At 45.0% G+C, this 22,050-nt stretch overlaps 1 protein-coding gene across 4 annotated transcripts in view; it reads right to left on the bottom strand.

Moving 5' to 3' along the window:
• Positions 1 to 22,050, bottom strand: part of MYO5B (myosin VB) — a 151,187-nt gene that overhangs the window by 37,428 nt on the left and 91,709 nt on the right. For all 4 annotated transcript variants that reach the window (XM_064735479.1, XM_064735481.1, XM_064735480.1 and 1 more), the window contains exons 18-22: positions 14,487 to 14,598; positions 12,829 to 13,040; positions 9,769 to 9,925; positions 6,214 to 6,453; positions 1,182 to 1,421 (exon numbers count right to left, since the gene is read on the bottom strand). In XM_064735479.1, coding sequence (XP_064591549.1) covers positions 1,182 to 1,421; positions 6,214 to 6,453; positions 9,769 to 9,925; positions 12,829 to 13,040; positions 14,487 to 14,598 — 961 coding nt within the window. The remainder of the gene's footprint in view (positions 1 to 1,181; positions 1,422 to 6,213; positions 6,454 to 9,768; positions 9,926 to 12,828; positions 13,041 to 14,486; positions 14,599 to 22,050) is intronic.

Below are 22,050 nucleotides of genomic sequence, written 5' to 3'. Positions count from 1 at the left end.
AAGGACACTGAACTCTCATGTCAGTGCCTCAGGTAAAGAGAACGGGTGTTATTCAGAATTAATCTGATCAGTGAAGAAATTCAGGGCAAAAGGTCCATCTTTGCTATTTGCAAAACAAACTTTACACTCTGAAATCTCTTCCTCCCACTAGAATGACTTCTTGTGCAATGGTGGCAGTGCTGGACTGCTCCCACCCCAAGAGATAAAGAACAGGATTGCTGCACTTGATTGTCCTTGTGGGTCCCTTCCAAACCAGGATATTCTGTGGATTTGCATGAAGGAGGAAGAAAAAAAAATAAATCTATTTTGTGTATATCCCAGCTCCAAATGCCATAAAAGACCATAACAACCAGCAGTGTTGCTGGACCAGCACCTCTCCTCAGGGAGGGAAGTTGGTCCTCACATAGGTCATGCTCTGTGCATACCTACACCACCAGCTATGTCAGAAACTGAGCCTTGTGTCCCATCCCCGGGTGGGGAGAGGAATATTTACACCTTCCTAATATTTGCAGCAGCTGTTACAGACCTCCCCAGTAATTTGCATTACTCACCATGAGGAATCACTGTATACACATGAAGCTCTGGCATTTACATGAATCTCATGACAAGAAAAGCAGCTTCAAGTTGTGCCAGGGCAGGTTTAGATTGGATATTGGATAATTTTTTTTTCACTGAAAGGTTTGTAAAGCATTGGAACAGACTGCTCCTGGCAGTGGTAGAGTCACCAGCCCTGGAAGTATTCAAAAACCACACAAATGTGGCACTTGAGCACATGGCTTAGTGCTGAACATGGTGGTGGTGGGCTGATGGTGGGACTTGGTGATTTTACAGGTCTTTTTCGACCTTTACAACTCCGTGATTCCATGATGTTCGTGGCTATTAGGCATCCTGATTTCCAGATGTGTTTAGTTTGGGATGTTTCCTTGCTGGCAGCACAAAAGGCACCAGGGCGGGGTGTCCTGACACAAGGCAGCCACTGCTCCTGCAGGGATGTCCACCTGTCCTGCTCCAGGAGCTGCTGTAAATCCCAGGGGCATTCAGCAGCAAAAAGAAAAACCACTCAAACAACAGACACTTCCCTTCACAGCTGCGAAGAGTGAGCTCTCACCAGCATGGCCACCTGCAGGAGACAACCTGCGGCAGACAGACAGACAGACAGACAGACAGACGGACGGACGTACCTTCCTCAGCAGGTCCCTCTCCTTGCCGTGGCTGTCCTCCAGCACCTCCCTCTCGCTGTGGGCCCTCTCCAGCTCCGTCCTCAGCTGCTCCATCTCCTCCTGCAGGCTGAGGAGCTGCTTGCCATCGCCCTGCTGGGTCTGCTGGTACTGCTGCAGCTCCTTCTTCAGCTTCTCCACCTCGGAGGAGTGGGCTGATGTCAGCATGGACAGCTGCTCATTCAGAAGCTTGTTCTCCTTGTTCTGCAGCCAGCATCCCAGGAAGAAGAAGACAAGAGCACAAGTGACATCAGTGCATGCAGTGATGCAGTACAAAAGTAACCACTCAAATCCCCAAGCACGGTGGGTGACAGATCCACAATAACAAACGTTCCCATGCATATCCTAATGAAGCTCATAAAGCTAAAAGCTATTTATAAACTGTGACAAAAGCTCAATAATATTTTGGCAACGATTACAGAAGCATTTGTCAAATCGTACTACGCTGATATCATTCAGAGAAAATGCAAATAACTCTTGGTAGCACTTGCAACCAAACCAAAATACTACACTTCTACTACAGCTTCCAAACAGCATTGCTTAATATGATTGGTTTGCAGTTTTGGGGGGCTTTGTAGTATTCCTTTTGCAGTTTACCCTGCTATTCCTGAATCCCATAGCTGCAGAAACCTGGAGTGACAATGCAGAACTGCAGCTCCAAGCACAAGGAGCTCCCCAAACTCCAGTTTCAAGCCATGTGCCAGCTCAGCCATCCTTTCATTTGCTCAGGTTTTCACTTCTAGCATTTAGCACTGATTTTCTCCCCAGTTTTGAGAGCTGAAAATTCAGCAGACTTTGCTGAATTTTGGGCTTCAAATCAAAGTCAATGGGCATTACATTGTGACTAATAAAACATCATCATTATCAGGCATCACCAGGCCAAAAACCGAGAGCATTATTAAAAGCCTACTACATAAGCTGTGCTGACTTTGGGTAGATAAGCTTGATACCACAAGAAGAATTTTGAAACTAAAAATGCATTCTGGTTTTTAAGGTTTGCTCTGATCATCCTTCTGGCCCCTATTAAGGTGACCTCTCAAAGCACCCCCTCTCATTGCATCTCCATGCTCTGAAGCAAGATAAAGACACATCTCAAATAGAAAAAACAAGTAAATGAGCCATATTAACATTTTTTCCTTTGTTCCCTAGTAATGCATTATTAATGAGCATCAAAATTCAGCATTCGTATCATATTAGGAAATTAGAATTTCTGCATGACCAAAGGTATTTCATAGAATCCCAGAAGGATTTGAGCTGGAAGGGGCATCATGTTCCCTGCCATGGCAGGGACAGCTCCCACTGTCCCAGGCTGCTCCAAGCCCCATCCAGCCTGGCCTGGGACACTGCCAGGGATCCAGGGGCAGCCACAGCTGCTCTGGGCACCCTGGGCCAGGGCCTGCCCACCCTCCCAGCCAGCAATTCCTCATTCCCAATGTGCCAAAATCTGTGCCTGCCCTCTGGCCCTGGGAGCCATTGCCTGGCTGCTGTCCCTGCCTGCCTTGTCCCCAGGGGCTGTGCAGCTCTCCTGGAGCCCCTGCAGGCCCTGGCAGGGGCTCTCAGGTGTCCCTGGAGCTTCTCTGGTGCAGCTGAGCAGCCCCAGCTGTGCCAGGCTGGCTCCAGAGCAGGGGATCTGAAGATATTTCCAAATAAATGCATTTTCAGAACCTTGTGTCCATGGTTTCACACAGCACCCACCAAGATTTTCATGCAAATACAAGATAAATGCACAGGAATGGTTCTGGGTTGTTTTATAAAAAACTGCTGACATGAGAGAGCATTTACTGTGTTGTTCCCCACTGCAATCAGAGATTGCTCAACAGACGCTATTTAATTTGAACTTGCTTTATTTTCAACCATTATCCAGTCCTGCAGATTTGAGACAGTCCTGGTTTCAACCCAGGCTCTGTGAAAAAACCCCAATTTATTTTGCTACCAAAGGCAGATGTAACAAATTCTTCAGCTTGTTACCCAAACTAGTTTTATTCACAAAAATGCTCACAGAGATAGTAGTGCTTGCAGAGAGAGTGTAGAGAGCTCGCAGTGTGTCTAAATATTGGCTGCAAGAACATGCAACACTAAATTAGGCACATGCCTTGTAAGTGTCTCAGGCAATTCCAACAGATTTAAAGAAAATTACCTGAAGGAAAAAAAAAAAAAAAAAAAAAGAAAAAAAAAAGAGAAGGAATTGGTCCAATGTAAATAGAAAAGAAAGTGCTCGAGTGAGGATGTTTTGCAGCAAAATAGATCAAAATCTTTCTTCTGTGTGCAAAAAATCCCTCACCGATTAAAAAACCTAATTAAATGATTCCAGTTACAGATGCCAGAGCATCTGAGCCGAGGCTGATGTACAATAATAGGTTTTAATGTTTTCAAAGAAAGATCTCTTCCTTAGGGGCACACGGAAGATTGCATCTCTACTCATGCGTGAGCTAAAGTAGCAGAAATAGAAACATTTTCTTCCACAGCTACTCAAAAAAAAAAAAACAACACAACTGCAGCTCTCCAGGTTACCTGCTATATGCTTTTTGTTTTCTTGTAAAGTTAATTGGTATTTTCAAAGGTTGTGTTTATAGATTAGCAAGGACTGAAAGCAAGATCCTTCAGGGAAGCTATGATACTGCAAATGCGCCGTGCCAGGAAAAAGATTCAGTGCACTGAGAAAAGAGAATCTGCTGGGACAATGCTCCTCAGCACTTCCAAAGCATCCCAAAAAAACCTGGCAGCCCTGGAAGGATGGTTAAATTCAGCTCTCTGGACAGACCACCACATGTAACCCAGAGCAGGAATTCTTTCCTGCAAAAGAAACACAGAAAGCATCAAAGAAACTCCTACAAAGTGGTCTGTGGAGAGACTGAGGGAGAGCAAGATGGGCTCGAGACCATTATTTCTGCCTGGTTAAAAGCTCTCCATAACTCCTTCCCTAAAGCAGATCCTTCTGCTGCTTTCATAACCCATGACAGAAAAGCCAATGTTAACCAAATGTTGGTTTTTTCCTTTACTGTTCCACTGCCACACTTCTCCTAGCAAGGAAATAGGGGAAAATACAAACTATAAAATACTACTATTGTTCCAGTGTCAAGCCCAGCTGCTCAGCAGATCCAACACTGATGTTCACACTCTTTTAATGAGTTCAGCCCAAATTATCTCGACCTGGAATGACTCTTCCTATTCAATTCCACCAAAATATCTCCTGGATGAAAGGTCATACCTTTCAAACTTTATTCTGAGAGTTTCCCATTCCTAAGCTACTGCTAGCAAAATCTAAGTATGGAAATGGGCATTTTAAAACTAAACAGCAGGGTCTGGAAGTTGGACCCTGTTGTGGTGCAGCTGGACCCTGCTGCGGTGCAGTTAATGCACTGCAGCCAATTAACACTCCAGTGAGGCTGACCACAGCAATGCAACCCCCTGTGTGTCCTGACTCTGCACTGTCTGAGCCAACACAGAGCCACTTGTCATCAGCCCCAACACAGGACTGCTCCTGTCTCACTGGGGTGGGAGATTTCAGCTGGTGAATGAGCCATGTGGGATGGACAAGGGTCTCTGGCAACATCTCACCATGATAAACTGGAATAATCACAAACTGGTGCTACAAATAAGGGGTAATCCCAGCTGAAGAGGATGTTTTCCTACCTGTAAAAATTCAGCTTAAGGGCACAAGTAGATATGAATTTCCCTGTTGATATTAGTCAATACAACTAGGCCCCACTCAGCATTTCTCATGATCACCCCTCAATTCCTTTTACAGCAACACAGAAAGTATTTAACAAAGTAATTTGCACACATTAGTAGGTGAAAAAATTATTCTGCTATGTCTGTAAAATCAAACCATTATTCTGCAGCTTATTAATGGCAAATGGCTACTGAAGAAAACACCCCTGTGATCGAAGAGTCACTGTAAGCTCATTAACTCATGCCATGCAGGGATCTGTCACATCACACCATCCCACCCTCCCCTTACTCCTGGAGAATTGTTGTGTCCAGTAACACAAAGTATGCACCCAAATTGCTCTTTATCTTCCAGGGAACGTGACTCCCAAGACACACAGTTCACAATGCCAGTGGTGGCACACACTCTGCAAAAAGAGTGCCACAGAGCAAAAAGCACAGCAGGGCAATTCAGCCCCAAACCCGTGACATTGGATGCCACGTGGAGCTGGCTTGGGTTTTCAAGCAACACTTTCTAAAACTGCTGTTCTCTTTTCCCCCTCTACTGCTGGGTAGTCCCCACAACAATTCCAGTGCAGCTTGGAGCAGGCTGTGTCCCACCCTTACAAATGCTCAGCTGCCACCAACACGACTGTGAAAAATGTGTATTATATGATTGGCTTTTTCCAAATATTAAAATCAATATTATATGTGTTATGTCAGAAAGTTATGCTGTATTAATTTTTTTAGTAGTGTGTTAAATATAATTTTAGATTATAACACAATGTTAAAACAGAAACTATGCTATGTAAGATACTTTTTTAAAGAAAGGACTTGCATCAAGATAGCAGCCATAGGACACCTACATCTTTCAGAGAAAGAGCATTTATTGCTCTCTTATCAGAAGAAACTAACTTCTTCCCGCCTTGCTCAGCCCTAAAGATGCCATTAGGATTAAGAGGAAGAAGCTGACACTGACCAGACAGAATCCTTTGTTTGAATGGAATTTATGCATCACGTATGAGGTGGATGAATATACAACAGGCTGTTGTTTTTAAGGGTTAATCCTCTGTTAATGTGTGTCCTTTTTCAGGCTTATTTTGCCCAGAAAAGGTACCCAGACTGTCCATAACTCTTCTTATTTGTCTTGTATTGTCCTAATCCTAACTGTTCAAATTTTCACTACTCTATTTATATTGCTATTTTTATAGCCACTTTATTACTATTAACCTTTTAACATTTCAAAAACAAGTGACTGGCGTTTTTCACAACAGCCCTTCCCACACGACACGGGCAGGCCCAAAGCGGCGGCTGGGCCGGGCCCATCCCTGCACAGCCCAGGACGTACCTGCTCATCCACCTTCCTCTGCAGCTGCACCACCTTGTTCTCCATGCCGATGTTGAGCTTCTTGAGGTGCTGTGCCGAGCGGGCCTCGATGCGGAGGGCCTGGAGCTGGCGCCGGGCCCTGAGGCGCCGCCAGTGGCTCTGCAGCACCACGGCGGCGGCCCGGGCCCGGCGGAGCCGCGCGCGGACCAGCCAGCCCCGGGCGTACTTCTGCAGGATGGTGGCCTTGTGCTCCATCAGCATCTGCAAAACACGGCCACAGCACGGCGGTCAACAGAGGGAAGGCATGGAATTGTGGAACCGCAGAACGGTTCGGGTTGGAGGGGCTTTAAAGATCATCCACCATGGGCAGGTGGATGGTCTTTAAAGATCATCCACTTCTACTAGACCAAGGTGCTCCAAGCTCTGTCCAACCAGGCCTTGGAAATTTCCAGGGATCCAGTTGTGCCAGAATTCAGGACATTCTTTTGGCTGTCCTGGGTTGCCAGGTCCCCTGCCAGGGGGCTCAGAGACCCTGGCACAGAGCCCAAGACACCTGTGACTTTGATTATGACCCATGGAAAAAGTTACCATCCTTATATGAGGATCTGCAAGCCACAAAAGTCTAAGTAGAATAATAATCACTTTGTCATAGACTGAAAAATAGATTTTTTGGGGTTTTTAGAATGGGGGTTCAGGGGCCAGGATGGATTAATCTGGGTGTGTCCAGCCTTTCTCCTTCTTCTTCTTGGCCTCCATCTTCTGCTGTGATATTGGCACTTTTAGATTGGTTTAGAGTAGAAGCTAACAAAGGCGATAGGCATTGGGAAGTAATTGTAAATATTGTACACGTAGTTTTTAGTGTAAAAGGATAACACCTCCGTGGGGGCAGGTAGAGTGCCTCTGTCTGTCCTGCTGAGTGGACCTTGGCAGGTCAGGAGAAAGAATTTTATAGATAAGATACAATAAACAACCTTGAGACCAAGAACTGAAGGGTTCTGACTCCTTCTTCGACCACTGGGCTGGGAAAAGAGACTTTCTAATGCATCTCGAGGTCACTCTGTGCAGCTGAAGTCCTGAGACAGTTCCTCTGGGAAACCTGTGCCAGGGCCTCCCCACCCTCACAGCCTTCCCAATATCTTCTCTAAATCTACTTTCCTTCAGCTTAAGGCCATTCCTGGAAGGTCACCTATACAGGAACTCTGGTTTCGTGGCAATAAACATTAAACACTTCCCAAACTGGTTGGAAAGGGCTTCTCCTCCAAGGAATGTCCTGGAAGATGCAGGTGCTGATGGCTGGAAATGGAGGCTGTGGTTTTGCACCCTCCTTCATGGACAGGCACTGTTCTCAATGGATGCAGGCAGGACACCTCTCCTAGGAGCCTGCTTGGTCTCAAAGTAAAGACCTGCTTGGTCAGTGACACGAGGGGATATGATCCTGGTTGTGAGGACTTGGTGGGAGCAGGAGACATCTGGGCCCAAGTGTGACTTTGTGGACCACCTCAGAAGAGTACTGGGATCCACCAGAGCCACAGCTCCAGAGTAAACACTCATTAACAGACACATCAACACTCAGCAATGAGCTCACTGTCCCCTCAGTATCAGACATCACCAGAACAGATCTGTAGATTTTTTTCCTGTGCTCTGCCTCTGCATTATGATAATTTTTACTGCAGATAAATGCTGTCCTGATGGGATTTCATATCATGTGGATAACCTTCAAATAAAACTATGAGTCCTTTCACTATAGTCTGCAGCTACTTCTCTAGCACGGTTCAATTCATAGCAATTTTTATCTGTTTTCATGAAATTTCTGGCATGTTTGCATTGGATTTCTTCCCCAAAATTTACAGCTATCTTGCCAGTCAGTGGCAGTTCAATTTTGCTCTCTAAAATTGAAGGCTGACATTTTAGAGATACAAACAGCATGTTGTTAATAGCTTCCTTATGCTTCAGTCTGCTAAGGAAATAAATAGGAGAATTTGAAGATTACAAGACATTTTATTGTTATTAGTTTGGGTTAAGTTGTCTCAGAAAAGGTTATCCTATCAGCTTCTCTTATAAATATTTTGTTTCACCCTAAGGCCTTCTTTGCAGTTGCAAATTTTAATTCAGAATAAAGGGATTGTATGAATTTAAGATGCAGCAAGAATGACTGTGAAGTGAGCTTTATATGTCTCCAGTCTCGGCTTTCATAAATGGGGAAAGTTATGGATGCTCAAGAGGTAGAAGAAACCCCACTGCATTGCCTTGGGGACTTATTTCAGCTTTACAGAAAATTTTTGGGTGGGCACTGAGCATGTCCTCATCCCACAGATCATCACCCACTGCCCTGCATCTGTCACTGAACATGCACTGGAACCAATACTTTTATCTAAAATCTATACCCAGGTGCTCCAGAGATTAAGGACACTCAGATTAGAGAGGCCTAGCCTTCAGACAACTTCTACACCTTGTTAAGATTTGGGTGGCCTGGAATATCAGAGAGTTTAGCTGCTGGATCAGCTGCCTCCTCTGCAGGAGCTTCCACTTTAAAAAAACAGATGCTGAAACAGCAGTGGCAGCACAAATTCCTTATCACCAGCTGCTGTGTCTCAAAGGACAGCCCTGGTCTCTCTGGGAAGTCACCAGATGTCCAGGTAATTTCAATTATTTTCAGGAACAGGTTTTTCCTTATTGAAGCCTCTCACTTCTTGGAGTAGCCCCACAACCCAGCTAGGCACCAGTTTAGTGCTGGGTCTGAAGAGTAGACAGAAAATTGTCCAAAGCTGTTCTCAGTTTCCTGACAGAGAGTAGCTGGAGAAAGACTCTGGACAAGTGATGAGGGAACAGGACAAAGGGCAATCAATGGCTTCCCATTGCCAGAGGGCAGAGTTAGATGGGATATTGGGAAGGAATCGCTGGCTGTGAGGGTGGCAATGCCTTGGCACAGGTTTTCCAGAGAATCTTTGGCTGTCCCTGGATCCCTGGAAGTGACGAAGACCAAACTGGACAGGGCTTGGAGCAATGTGGCAGAGTGGAAGGTGTCCCTGCCCATGGCAGGGGTGGAATGAGGTGATCTTTAGGGTTCCCTTACACCCAAACCGCCACAGGATTGTATCACTGCTGTCGCAAAACTCTAAATCTTTTGTGTCCTGCTCCAGGTTTAACACAGAAATGCAAAGGAGAGACCTAATTAAAGGGATATTTCTATCAATAAATGACTTACTGCCTTCCATGACAGACCCTCCTTGTCTTCTTACACTATGGGGAGCAGCCCCTGCACGCAGCTCCAACACACACTCAGTGGGATGGGGAGGTTTCAGCAGAGCATAAGTTAGACCAAATGACATTTCCACATCTCCACAACACCTCCTGGCACCACAGGGACCAACCCCATTTAGCTGCTCTCCTGAGGTGCTGCTGCCAAAATGTTTTTTGCTCGCACAGCTTTAAACAGCAAAGCTCACCATCACCCTCGGTCCTCAGGCAACACTGGGGGCTGTCAGCTTCACAGACATCAACACCGCCACAACAAACACACCGCAGAAGTAAACATAAAGGTTCTTTCTGCATGCAAAGGCCCTCCTGGGGGTGTACCTGGTGGTAAATCCTCCTGACAAACATGCCCCGAGCAAAAGCCTGGATGGTGAGGGTGGCGCTGCGGACCCTCAGGAAGGCCCGGCGCATCCGCAGCATTCGGTACTGCTTCTGCAGGATGATGGCAGCCCTCGTCCTCCTCAGGTGCTGGAAAAGCCTGCAGTGAACAGGAGGAGGGTAAGCAGGCAAAATAAATTCAACTTTTCTTCTGATGCAGTAAGTTTTAAACCAGGGGGAGAGGAAAGCTTTTGTCCAGTGTGGCTTGGTAGTACTCAGGAAAGACCACCCCAACAGCTGGGCTAAGAAAGCCTCCATGCTATCAGACAGCAGCCATTGAACCCAGGAGCACTGGAACCACAAATCAACACACCCCATTGCTCGCAAACAGCATTAAACCCAAGTATTCCCCAGGTTTTCCTTGGTTTGAACTCTCTGCCTTGCATCCGTGCTCTAACCAGCACCCAGGTTGGCTCCATCACCTCCCTGACTATAAAAAGCACACTACTGACTCAGTGAAAACAGCAGCAAATTGATTTGACATTTAAACTGGTGTGCACTGCTTTGGCAACATTCCTGAGCAGAGCCTCGAGCCATTCAGAGACAGTAAATAATGAGGGATGTGGTCAGCTCTGCACCATGTTGCTCCCATTCTCCAGCTGAACTCATGTTCAATTTGCTGTTACACCTGTTAGAAATGCCCATAAACCCTCCATTAAATTTGATAATTAGCTTGTTTTGCTAGATTTATGATTCATTTATTGCTCTCAGCATGCAGCATTATACAGAAATTTGATCCACTTTTATTTTGTGAAAAGCGCATCAAAATGAAGAGCCACATCTGATTGTTTTATATATTCCTTTGATTGAGGCAAATGGTTTCTCATTAGGACCCACTGATGCAGGGCTTCCTGAAGAGGATAAGGGATGGTCCGTCTCCAAAAAGAGACATTAGTTACTCAGACGCCATCCCACCCTACAAACCCTGCACCAAGAGGGGAACTAAAAAATTATGTAGGAGAAACTCTGCAGCAGCTGGCTCTCCCGGACACCAACCCCTTTCACAATCACAGATAGCACCACAAACTCAGCTAGTATCTCTGATGTTCTTCTGCTGATTGTCTGGCTTGAAGAAGGGCCACAAGAAGGAAAGTTGGCCAGTGGGTTGGGATGCTGTTCCATTGCTTCACTCCTCCCTCACATCCACCCCGTACCTGCCAGCAGGTACCCACCCTCCAGCACAGTGCTACCTACAGAATCCCCAGCAAGCCACTGACACACGGGTTCCTGCACAGAAACAGTTAACATGAGGCTCTTTTGTTATCTACTGTACACAGCCCCCCTGCCAGTGATTTAGAGTGATTTTCCTCATTACAAAGGATACAGCCAATCAATCCTGAGAACTCCCCCTGGACATCAGGAGACACAAACCTTGTCCCTGCAGGGGAGGAGTGCATACCAACTAGGCAGCTCTTCCCTGGCTGATCCAAATGCCCTCTACCAAAGGCAGTCCCAGAAAAATATTAGTTCTGTGAAACACTTTCACCTAAACCCTTCAGAGCACTGTAGTCACCTCATTACAACCAGATTGTCTATGTTATGACCTTGGCCCAGAACCTAGAAATTAAACTAATGTAAATATGAAACCAGTTTGAGACAAGTAATTTTGATCTCTTGCCCCTAAACAAAACCAGTTTGAGGCAAATAATTTTGATCTCTTGCCCCTAAATAAAGCCAGATTGAGGGGCCAGAAATAAGTCTCAACTTTAGCCCTTTAGAGCTTTTTCAGAAACTCTCACCACAGCATTACCCACATGCGCATTACGCATCTTGCTTTCAAGCGAACAGAGCATTTCCAAAGCTCCTCATATGAAACCCCCAAGATGAAACAGACTGAAAACCCAGGTGGCCAGAGGTGTTTCCACCTGAGCACTGTAGTCACCTCATTATATCCAAATTGTCTATGTTATGACGTTAGCTCAGAACCTAGAAATTAAACTAACGTAAATATGAAACCAGTTTGAGGCAAGTAATTTTGATCTCTTGCCCCTAAATAAAACCAGTTTGAGGCAAATAATTTCGATCTCTTGCCCCTAAATAAAGCCAGATTGAGGGGCCAGAAATAAGTCTCAACTTTAGCCCTTTAGAGCTTTTTCAGAAACTCTCACCACAGCATTACCCACATGCGCATCACGCATCTTGCTTTCAAGCAAACAGAGCATTTCCAAAGCTCCTCATATGAAACCCCCAAGATGAAACAGACTGAAAACCCAGGTGGCCAGAGGTGTTTCCACCTGAGCACTGTAGTCACTTCATTATATCCAAATTGTCTATGTTATGACCTTAGCTCAGAACCTAGAAATTAAACTAACGTAAATATGAAACCAGTTTGAGACAAGTAATTTTGATCTCTTGCCCCTAAACAAAACCAGTTTGAGGCAAATAATTTTGATCTCTTGCCCCTAAATAAAGCCAGATTGAGGGGCCAGAAATAAGTCTCAACTTTAGCCCTTTAGAGCTTTTTCAGAAACTCTCACCACAGCATTACCCACATGCGCATCACGCATCTTGCTTTCAAGCAAACAGAGCATTTCCAAAGCTCCTCATATGAAACCCCCAAGATGAAACAGACTGAAAACCCAGGTGGCCAGAGGTGTTTCCACCCTTGGCTCCCCAGCTGCCCCCTCTGAGGCTGCCCAGGACCCACCTGCGTGCCAGGTGCCCGTGGGCGTGGCGCTGCAGGGCGAGGGTGGCTCAAGTGTTCAAGCAAACAGAGCATTTCCAAAGCTCCTCATATGAAACCCCCAAGATGAAACAGACTGAAAACAGAGGTGTTTCCACCCTTGGCTCCCCAGCTGCCCCCTCTGAGGCTGCCCAGGACCCACCTGCGTGCCAGGTGCCCGTGGGCGTGGCGCTGCAGGGCGAGGGTGGCTCAAGTGTTCAAGCAAACAGAGCATTTCCAAAGCTCCTCATATGAAACTCCCAAGATGCAACCAATTGAAAACAGAGGTGTTTCCACCCTTGGCTCCCCAGCTGCCCCCTCTGAGGCTGCCCAGGACCCACCTGCGTGCCAGGTGCCCGCGGGTGTGGCGCTGCAGGGCGAGGGTGGCTCGCCTCAGCCGCTGGTACCTGGCCCTCTGCAGCCAGCCCCTCACCGTCTTCTGGATCATGATGGTGGCAGCTCTGAACTTATCTGCACGCAGCTTCTCCAGATATGCCACCTGGCCTGCACGGAAAAAGATCTTGGTACGGCCAAACTGGAACTTGTCTGGATCCTTTTCAAAAGCATAAAGGAAATTATATTTAATTGAGGCAAACATCAATTTTTTCTTTTTGTTTTCAGTCTAAGTTGATTAGTAGATACAGTGTAAAAATACCACTTGGAATCAAATTTATCAACTCACATTTCTTAATTGGGTAATGAGGATATTATTAGACTCCATTATTAGATATATTAGATTATTAGACTTATTAGACATTATTCGATATTACTAGACTTACTATACTTGAGCATCTACACACCCATTAAGGATAGCAGCACTAGGATTCAGTCTTAAACTCCATATATTTACACAATTTTGAAGAGGTTTTGGGTTGGGTTTTTGTGTTTTGTGGATTTGTTTGCTTAGTTGATCTGGCGTTTTTTTGTTGTTGTTTGGTTTTGGTTTTTTGTGGTGCAGGAGTTTATTTGGGGTTCATTTTGTTTTGGGGTTGTTCGTTTGCTTGTTTGGGCGGGTTTGGAGGTTTTGTTTGGATGTGGTTTTTTGTTATTTGTTGGTTTTTACGTAAATAAAGAAATCACAAAATTGTTTAGGTTGGAAGGGACCTTAAACCTCACATATATCCAACCTCCCTGCCATGGGCAAGGATGCCTTCCACTACACTGGACTAGAAATGCAACAGCACAGCACTTCAAGAAAAATATTTCTTTTTTGCAAAGATTAATGTTTAGACCTACAAAGTCATACATGTGCTGCAAAAGGCTCTGCAGTCAAGGGTAACATTGGGTGCAAAAAGCAAAAAGAGGAACCCAATTGGGTTAATTCCTCAAAACCCTACAGGAAAACAAGAGATCAAGCATTAAAACCTGTCTAAGGTGCTGGCCACATTCTGAGCCACTCAACCGCAAGAAACCTTTGCATGCACATTTGCAATTTAAAAATAATGCATACAAGCAAGCAGCAAAGTTTTGGTAAGGTGAGGTGGCAAAATCTTCTGACTTGTTTGTGGTAAAGAAGTCCCAGTCTGCAGGATGTTTTTTCCACATAGGGCCAATGAAAGTCTCCCACACATCAAGAAAAGGCATTTACTGCACTTTTCCCTCACTCATTTGTGCAAAGAGTCAATTAATGACTGACTAAGGTTCATGACATCCCAGGGTGGACCCCTGAAAAGTGCTCCACCTGTGGCTGGACAAAAGAAGAAGGAGGGGATGGGGGGACACATTTTTTAGAAATGGCCAGTCATTCATGCGCAGCCAGTGACAAAATTCTGGATTTCACCAGCACTGAAATGATTCACTCCTCTTGACCACAGCAAAGAAATCCCATGCTCCTGACATCTCTTTGCAAGACTCCCTCATTTTGGGAAAACTCCCAGGCTGCCTGGGGTGGAGAAGCACCTGCACATGCAGCAGGTGAAGCTGGAGCAATTTCAGGCCACATCAAAGCCACGAGTTCTGTGCTTTTAGCATCAGTGAGAAAGATCTGGTCCCAGCTCACCTTAATGAGGTCTTTCAGCAGGGTCTGACAGATCTGCTTCGTGTCGCTCTTAGAGAGGTCTCTCTTGTTCATAAGCACACTGTACCTATTGAAAAAGTCAGGGTAGGACCACCTGAAAGCAAAGCACACGCTGGGTTAGTCTGCATGCTGGGTACTGCTTTACTAAAATAAAGTGCCTGGAGTCATAGATGAGCCAAAGTGTGCAATATTTAAGGGATTTCTCACCACAACCCTCAGCATGGACCAACTCCAAAAAGAGGTACTCACCCCCAGCTTGGCCCCAATCTCAGATGCTGAATGACCATGTGGCCTTTCTAGCCTGGAACAGAAAGGCCACAGATCACCCTGTTCTCACCCCTGATGTGCTTCCCAATCTGCTGCTCTCTACCACTCAAACACAACAATGCTGCTCCTGTCAGAAAGGAGAAGCTAACTTGGGAGAAATCATGGATCTCTTGTTTACCCAAAAATAAAAATTAAACAGCAATCTTCATAAAGTTGTAGAAAATGAATCAAATATAAATTCTTCGGGTTTTGTGTTCCCAAACTCTGCTGAATACTAACTTCAATCTACTCCCTAATTGCTCCATCTTGAGGTCTGTGACTGACACCCTTCAAACAAACACAAAATCTTTTGGCTCTGGAAAGACAAAGCAGCCCCTTGGAAGATGTCTCACTGTCTCCAGCAGCAAAGCCTCCAAACAGCCAATGCTAATTGAAGGAATTAGAGCACTGTATCCTGCTGCTAGAAATATCATCTCCTGCTGCTGGTGATAGATGTAGAGCCTGCAGACTGCCATCCTGAAATTGCTTCAGCATCTGCCAAGTTTCAGCCTTCTCTAAATTAACAGAGTGACTTATAAACCCCTCAAAACCTGAGATTTTAATTAACACTAAACTTTTCCAGCAATGTCCAGAATGATCATTGATACTTCAACAAAATACGCATAACAAGCATCAAAGGGAGACTGGAGAGAATCACAGAGGATTTGATTTCTGCCCTCACTCAACAAAACCACCTGTGAGCCTGATCCTTACCTGCAGGGATGCTCTGGCAACCAGGACGAGAACAAACTGTGAGGAGCTGCCACACAGAAACATTCTCTTCACCCAGAGGCCCCATGTCCACCTTAACTTTTTGCATTACTGCACCAAATTCTTCCTATTTTTACACTTTTGGGGATGAAGAGTGTGGGAGGGAAAATAAACTGGAAGGGCCAGAGCACTGCTTGTGACACGTCGTGGCCAGTTTGCAGTGGTGAGACTGAGTGAGACCACCTGAGCAGTCACAGCTGCCAGCTCTGCAAAATGCACCATGGAACAAAACTGTTCAGTCAGAAGGGACCTGCACAACCATCTACTCCAGCTCCTGGTATCTCTCATGAAACACCTTGAAGGCTGGAAGTTGGGGTATTTGCTAAGACAGGCATATCGCTGATTTCAAAACACACAGCCAACAGAGTTTTGTGCCACTTCAGAAAAGGGGAGGAAAGCCAATGCTTTTTTTCATTGAAAAGAGTACAGTAAAAGGAAATGTTTGCAAAGGGAATGAAGAGAGCAAATGGGAAAAAAAGGTGGACTGGTAAACCACATGTAACTCCTGCATGGACACACAGCACTCAGGACACAACTAGTAAAAAATAAAGGGACGGGCAAAAACCAGAATACCTTTAGGATTGCACCTAAAGCCAAAGGTAAAATGCAGAGCTTGTGGGGGCAGAAGCATGAGGGCCACTGTGATGAAAGGATTTCCCATGCTCAGAATGCTCAGACTGGCTGTGGAGCAGCCAGATTTAGTGCTGATTCAATCTCTGTCTCCATGGGCTAGTCCTGAGGCCAGGCAGCTACGGCTACCCACCCTCAAATAACCAAAAGTACTGGATCACTACTAAAAAAACTAAGATGACAGCTATAGGGAGCTCCCTCTGGGGAGGGAAAACTTGAGCACAAAGATTATGCAAGACTACAAGCTTGTGTGCTGTAAGGTTTACCTTAAACTTGCCTCCTCTTTGCTTTCCCAGCGCCTCTGTTTTATAATTACATTTCCCGTTTTGCATTGTCCAAATAAAATCCGTTTTCATTTTAAGCACACCCGGGGTTTACATAGCTCCAAATCAAACCTGAGAGGAGAAGCAGAGCATGCAGAGCCCGAGGCACCCAGCCAAGCACACGAGGCTGGCTCGGGTACTGCTCAAGCCAGGGAAAGCTTGGGAGGAGGGAAGAGAGAAGGAAGGAGTATTCCCATTAACCTGCCAGAGTCAGCTCAGGCACTGGCATTATTAACTGCTGATATCTGGAGAAAAAAAAAAAATCACCCTGCAGGTGCCACCCAGGCTCTTCCAGCTAAGAGCAGATGGTGAAGAGGCAGAACATGAAACTCAGGGCACAGGTCCAAGCTGGGCAGAAAGTAAAATCCATCATCTTGCAGGACCACAGCAGCGATGGAGATCCCACAGCTGCCCACAAACAAGAGTCAGACACCTGCAGGAAATCCTTAAAAATAAATCATAGGTCACTGCACAGTGGGTCTTCCTCCAGAGCCTGTCATTCTCATTTCCCAAGGTGGAGAAAAATTAGTTTCCACATCCATCCTTAATAAAAATGACTCATTTTTCAGGAGTAAGTCTCACATGAGACATTGGAAGAGTCAGAGAATACATCTCCTGCTTTCTGCCAAGGTGTTCACAGGTCTGGTGGCATCCACAGCCCCACATGTCCCAGAGGTTCACAGCCCCACGCTGAGCCCCAGGGCACTGAACTGCCTCCCTTGTGCTCTCACCACTCTGATTTATCAGGGAATGACAGCCCTGACACCACACTGCTCCTGAATTATTGTCCATGGGGCATCAAGACAAAATCTGTGCCACAACAGGAGTTTCGCTGGGATATTTGCCATCCCAGTTCACCAGCAAAAGAAAGCTGCAGGGGTTCATAGGTGCTGCTACAGAATCCTCCCCGGAGAAAGGAACAATTAAAGCACTCAGGTTTAATGTAACATGCCTCATTGAACCACTGGAGGCTCAAAGCTGTATAAAATTTCCTTACAACTATCTGCTGGGAGAGAAACAAACATGATCCCCCAGCCCTGCAAGGGAGATTTCTCCAGTGCAGAAATACTGAAGCTCAGTGCTTTGCTGTACATGCACTTTTACAATTACTTTTCTGCACATACATTTTAATTTTTTTTAGGTACAATGCCTTCATTTCAAAAGGGAAAACAAAAACAAACATGAAAACCAAAAAAAAAAGAAAATTAATTCATACTGACTCCCAGCAGGAGACAAAGGATGTGCTGTGTTACCTCACAGTTTAGCAGGTCAGGAAAGACTGTGGGAAGGGTACACCTCAGTTCAACTTGTGGACAGGTATCAAATAAAAAACAGATCTCAGGTGCTTACTATGCTGCCACACAACACACAGCATGGGCAAGCCTCAGTACTGAGGGCTGGAAACCACCAAGGGACGCTAAATAAATACAGATCTGTATCATTATTATAAGTTTTAAGATCCAGATAAGTGGTGCAGAGAAAAGAGATGGAACCAGGGCATTTTCGTACCTGCACAACTGAGAAACAGGAAGAAGGAGGCACAAAGGACTGGGCAGATGCTACTCAAACTGAGATCAAGCCAACCTCAAACAGCTGAATTTTGCTTTGATGTCAGCACAGGTCACTAAGGGGAAAAGGCAATAAAGGGAAGGGAAGAATGCAGAAAAATAACTTATGCCTGTGGAAAAAACCCTCCTTGGGCTCAAGCAGCAAGGAGGATGGTTGGCTGAGAGCCTGAGGCTTGGTCATCCCAGCAAAGTCTTTGTCACCTACAGGAAACAGAGGGAATAAGACATAGGACACGCCACAGATGAAGTAATCTTTTTCTGTAGTTTAAGCAACCAGATTTAGATGTTTTACACAAAAATGCAGTCAGGTGCAAAGCAAAGGGGCTGCTCCTGTCCAAAATCGAGGGTTTATGAACCTGAGCAGAGCCAGCTGTGTTTATTACAATGCCAAATTGAAGGGAGAGCGTGGGTAGGAAACTGGGGTTGACATTCCAAGGAAGCTTCCAAAAAGCATCTTTCCAAGCAGTCAACAACTGCCCAAAATATCCACAAGCCATTGTTTCAGCAATGTTGTGCCAGCTGCACTGAGTGAACAGCTGAAAGCAGTGTAATAGGTCAAAAAAGCTTCAAACTCTTAACCATAATATGGTTTCTTTTGGTACCCTAAAATAACTGAATGTGAAATGTTTCCACTCAGAGTAAACAAATTCACCCAAGACCATCCCAGGTGCTGAGCAAACTCAGTTTTGGGTAAGAAATCCTGGCAGCACCACAAGGCACCCTCCCCTGAAGGGGTCAATATATTAAGCAGGAAGGAGCTGGATGATATTGATCTTTCCAGAGGAGTCAGAACATGTCTGGAAGGGTGCAGGTTCAATCTCGGAGCCAAGATTTGACATGAAATTATTTTAGAAGCTGCAGTTCAGGGAGAAAATTTCTCTTGCCTTGTTTACTGCAGCAGAACAGATTTGCCTTTCAATTAGTTCTAAAACATGCAGGCTGGCCTGGCTTGAAATTAGCTGGAATATATTCAAAGGGAAAAATGAGGGGGGGAAAGCCCCTCCATTTACATATTACACCTTTGTTGGGTGTGGGCAAACAGAACTGTTGGTAGCCAAAGCAATTTATAGGTCTTGTTATCCTGAAATGACAGCCAGACAGCTAAAGGCACATTCTGTAAAAAAAAATTATACATCAAGGATGTCCATGATAGTTTTCAATTATAAATGTTTAATATTTATAGAGTTTAGCAGCTGGGGTTTCACACTGAATTGATACAAAAATGCTGAATCTGACAGTGAGCTCCAGCGACCAGAGGAAGCAGCCAAATGCCAAGGATACTTAAACTATAAATACATAACAACTACAAAGAGGGTAATTCAGAGAGAACTGCAGTGATGAGGCAATTCAGAGTGATGGCATGGTGGGACACCACTGCTGCTGGACCACTGACTGGAAACCACCATAACCAGCAGGGGAAAAAAAAAAAAGTACAGTTTTGACAGAACCAATTTAAAAACTTGGTTTAAAGAATTATTTTGCTATTCATGGAGATGTGCAGCAATTAGTTCTCTACAGACTCATCTCTATGCAGCCAGTTTCTGTAAGGAAGATGAATGGTTTTACAGCACAGAGACATCTTCCACGCTTTACCCAGGGAAGCTGATGATAGATTTACTACCTACACACCTCAGACACTCCATTCATCACAGTCATTTATGTACATGCTAACAGATACAGATTTCTTAACTGCTGAGTAACATTTCAGAGCAAATGATACATTTTCAATTTGTTTCAGACGCAGCCTGCCATGGAAATGGTAAAATAAACCCAGGAACACCCTAAGTGGGGAGTCCCAGGCTTCAGATTTCTGAGACTTGCACAGCTTGAACAACTACCACTTGTATTAAAAATTATTTCTTTTTCTAGAGGTAAAAAAATTATTAAGGACTCAAAACACTGAACTCTTCAGCAGCAGGTGGATTTATCCAGAGATCTCTGACTCAAAGTCACATCACCCTCAGAAAGCTATTCTAATGACAGTGTGCTGGAATATATTCAGAAGTAAACATTACAGGATGAAAACAAGAGTTTTTTCTATTGTTTCTGGTTAAAACTTACCTTGAGATAAACAAATTTGGAAATTCCCTGTAGCTTTATGGGTAACTTGCTTACACCTGAGCGAAGCAAAAGTCACGAAGATCAAGTTTTCTGCTATTATTTTAAAGTATTCCAAATTAAGAGCCTTCACAAGAGGTTTAAATTTAAAGCAATGACTGTCCTTTTTGGTTTTATCCTTAATCAAGCAATATAAATTCAACCTGTCTCAATATATAAGGAAATATAGAGGAATAATCAATGCTCACTGTGATGAAAACCAAGAGATATCACATGTAAAACTGCAGAAATAACTAAAAGTCTGTTACTTTTCCTACAAAACAAGATCCTGTGGAAGCATCTTTTCCCAAGATTGTCTGTGAAGTCAATATAAAGACACAGATTATTCACAATCTTTCAATGACATCGTCCAGCTCCTGGGTCTGGATTTTCAAGACTGGAATTTTCTGAGTAAGGAAGATGAAGAACTATGGGAGCCTATTTGGTGCAGAGCTGTCCCTACATACAATTATATGCTAGAAATATTAAAATACACAAATATCTGTCCTTCAAGAATCTCAAACTTCGGAGAAGGTCACTCTGACAGGCTGAAATTGCTTTTTGCACCCTGTTTTTTTTTTTTTTTTGTCCCTGGAGGAAGAACGAGAGCTGACAAGTTGCAGTGATGGAAGAGTTCTGTATTCCTAGCGTCCTGGGAAAAGATCTCACAACCAAAAGCATGCAAGCAGAGCTGAGGGCATCACTTTTTAGTTTGTAAGGGTGAAATGGCTCTTGTAGTGGTCAATTCTTTGCTGTCAATAGATCCTGGCTGGTGTCCAGGTGCTGCAGTGATTTCTCCCCTCTGCTCCCCCTCCCCATTACTGATTTCACATTGATTTTAGTGCTGTAGATTGTTAGCTGCAGTTAAGCGAGCAGAAATGGAAAAATGCTACAAATCTGTAGGACAATCATGAATGGAGAGGAACAGGGTATGTTCTGTGCAGCCGTGGTAAGACCAGTAACAAAACCTCACAAAACACACAACGCTCAGGTCAGAGCTCCCCAAACTCTCCCAGGACCCACCACGGGAAAGCCAGGGCCCAGGCTGCACTGGGCAGTGTGACTGCTTGCTTGGAGAGCAAAGAACTGCATTTCTCTGGCCTTTTCCACGTGAAAAAAAAAAACCATTTTTCATTGTTTCAGGGTTTTTACTACAAGATGACTGACAGATTTGGTCCGACTACAAAGACGGTAGTGACAGACAACCCATGGACTGGATTTTTTCATTCCCTACCATGGCTTAGGGATCAAGTAAGGAAGAAGCAGTTTTTTACTGGCTGCTCCCACAGAAGCCCTCAGATGAGGGCCAAAGGTGATGCTGGGTCTCAGATAAAGGTGATGCTGGGTCTCAGATGAGACCCAAAGGTGATTCAGAGATGAGAGCCAAAGGTGATGCTGGGTCTCAGATGAGACCCAAAGGTGATTCAGAGATGAGAGCCAAAGGTGATGCTGGGTCTCAGATGAGACCCAAAGGTGATTCAGAGATGAGAGCCAAAGGTGATGCTGGGTCTCAGATGAGGGCAAAAGGTGATGCTGGGTCTCAGATGAGACCCAAAGGTGATTCAGAGCTGAGAGCCAAAGGCGATGCTGGGTCTCAGATGAGACCCAAAGGTGATTCAGAGATGAGAGCCAAAGGTGATGCTGGGTCTCAGATGAGAGCCAAAGGCGATGCTGGGTCTCAGATGAGACCCAAAGGTGATTCAGAGATGAGAGCCAAAGGTGATGCTGGGTCTTCTAACAGGGTCAGACTCCCAGCACGAGGTCCCAGATCTGCACCGTGCCGCACTGGCAGGGGACACAGAGAAATTGGGTTCCATGAGAGTTTTATTCTCCTTCTGTTTTCCTTTCTTC

This window comes from Zonotrichia leucophrys, chromosome Z, assembly GCF_028769735.1.
Source record: "Zonotrichia leucophrys gambelii isolate GWCS_2022_RI chromosome Z, RI_Zleu_2.0, whole genome shotgun sequence".
Classification (NCBI taxonomy): domain Eukaryota; kingdom Metazoa; phylum Chordata; class Aves; order Passeriformes; family Passerellidae; genus Zonotrichia; species Zonotrichia leucophrys.
This window is presented reverse-complemented; position numbering and strand designations above follow the sequence as displayed.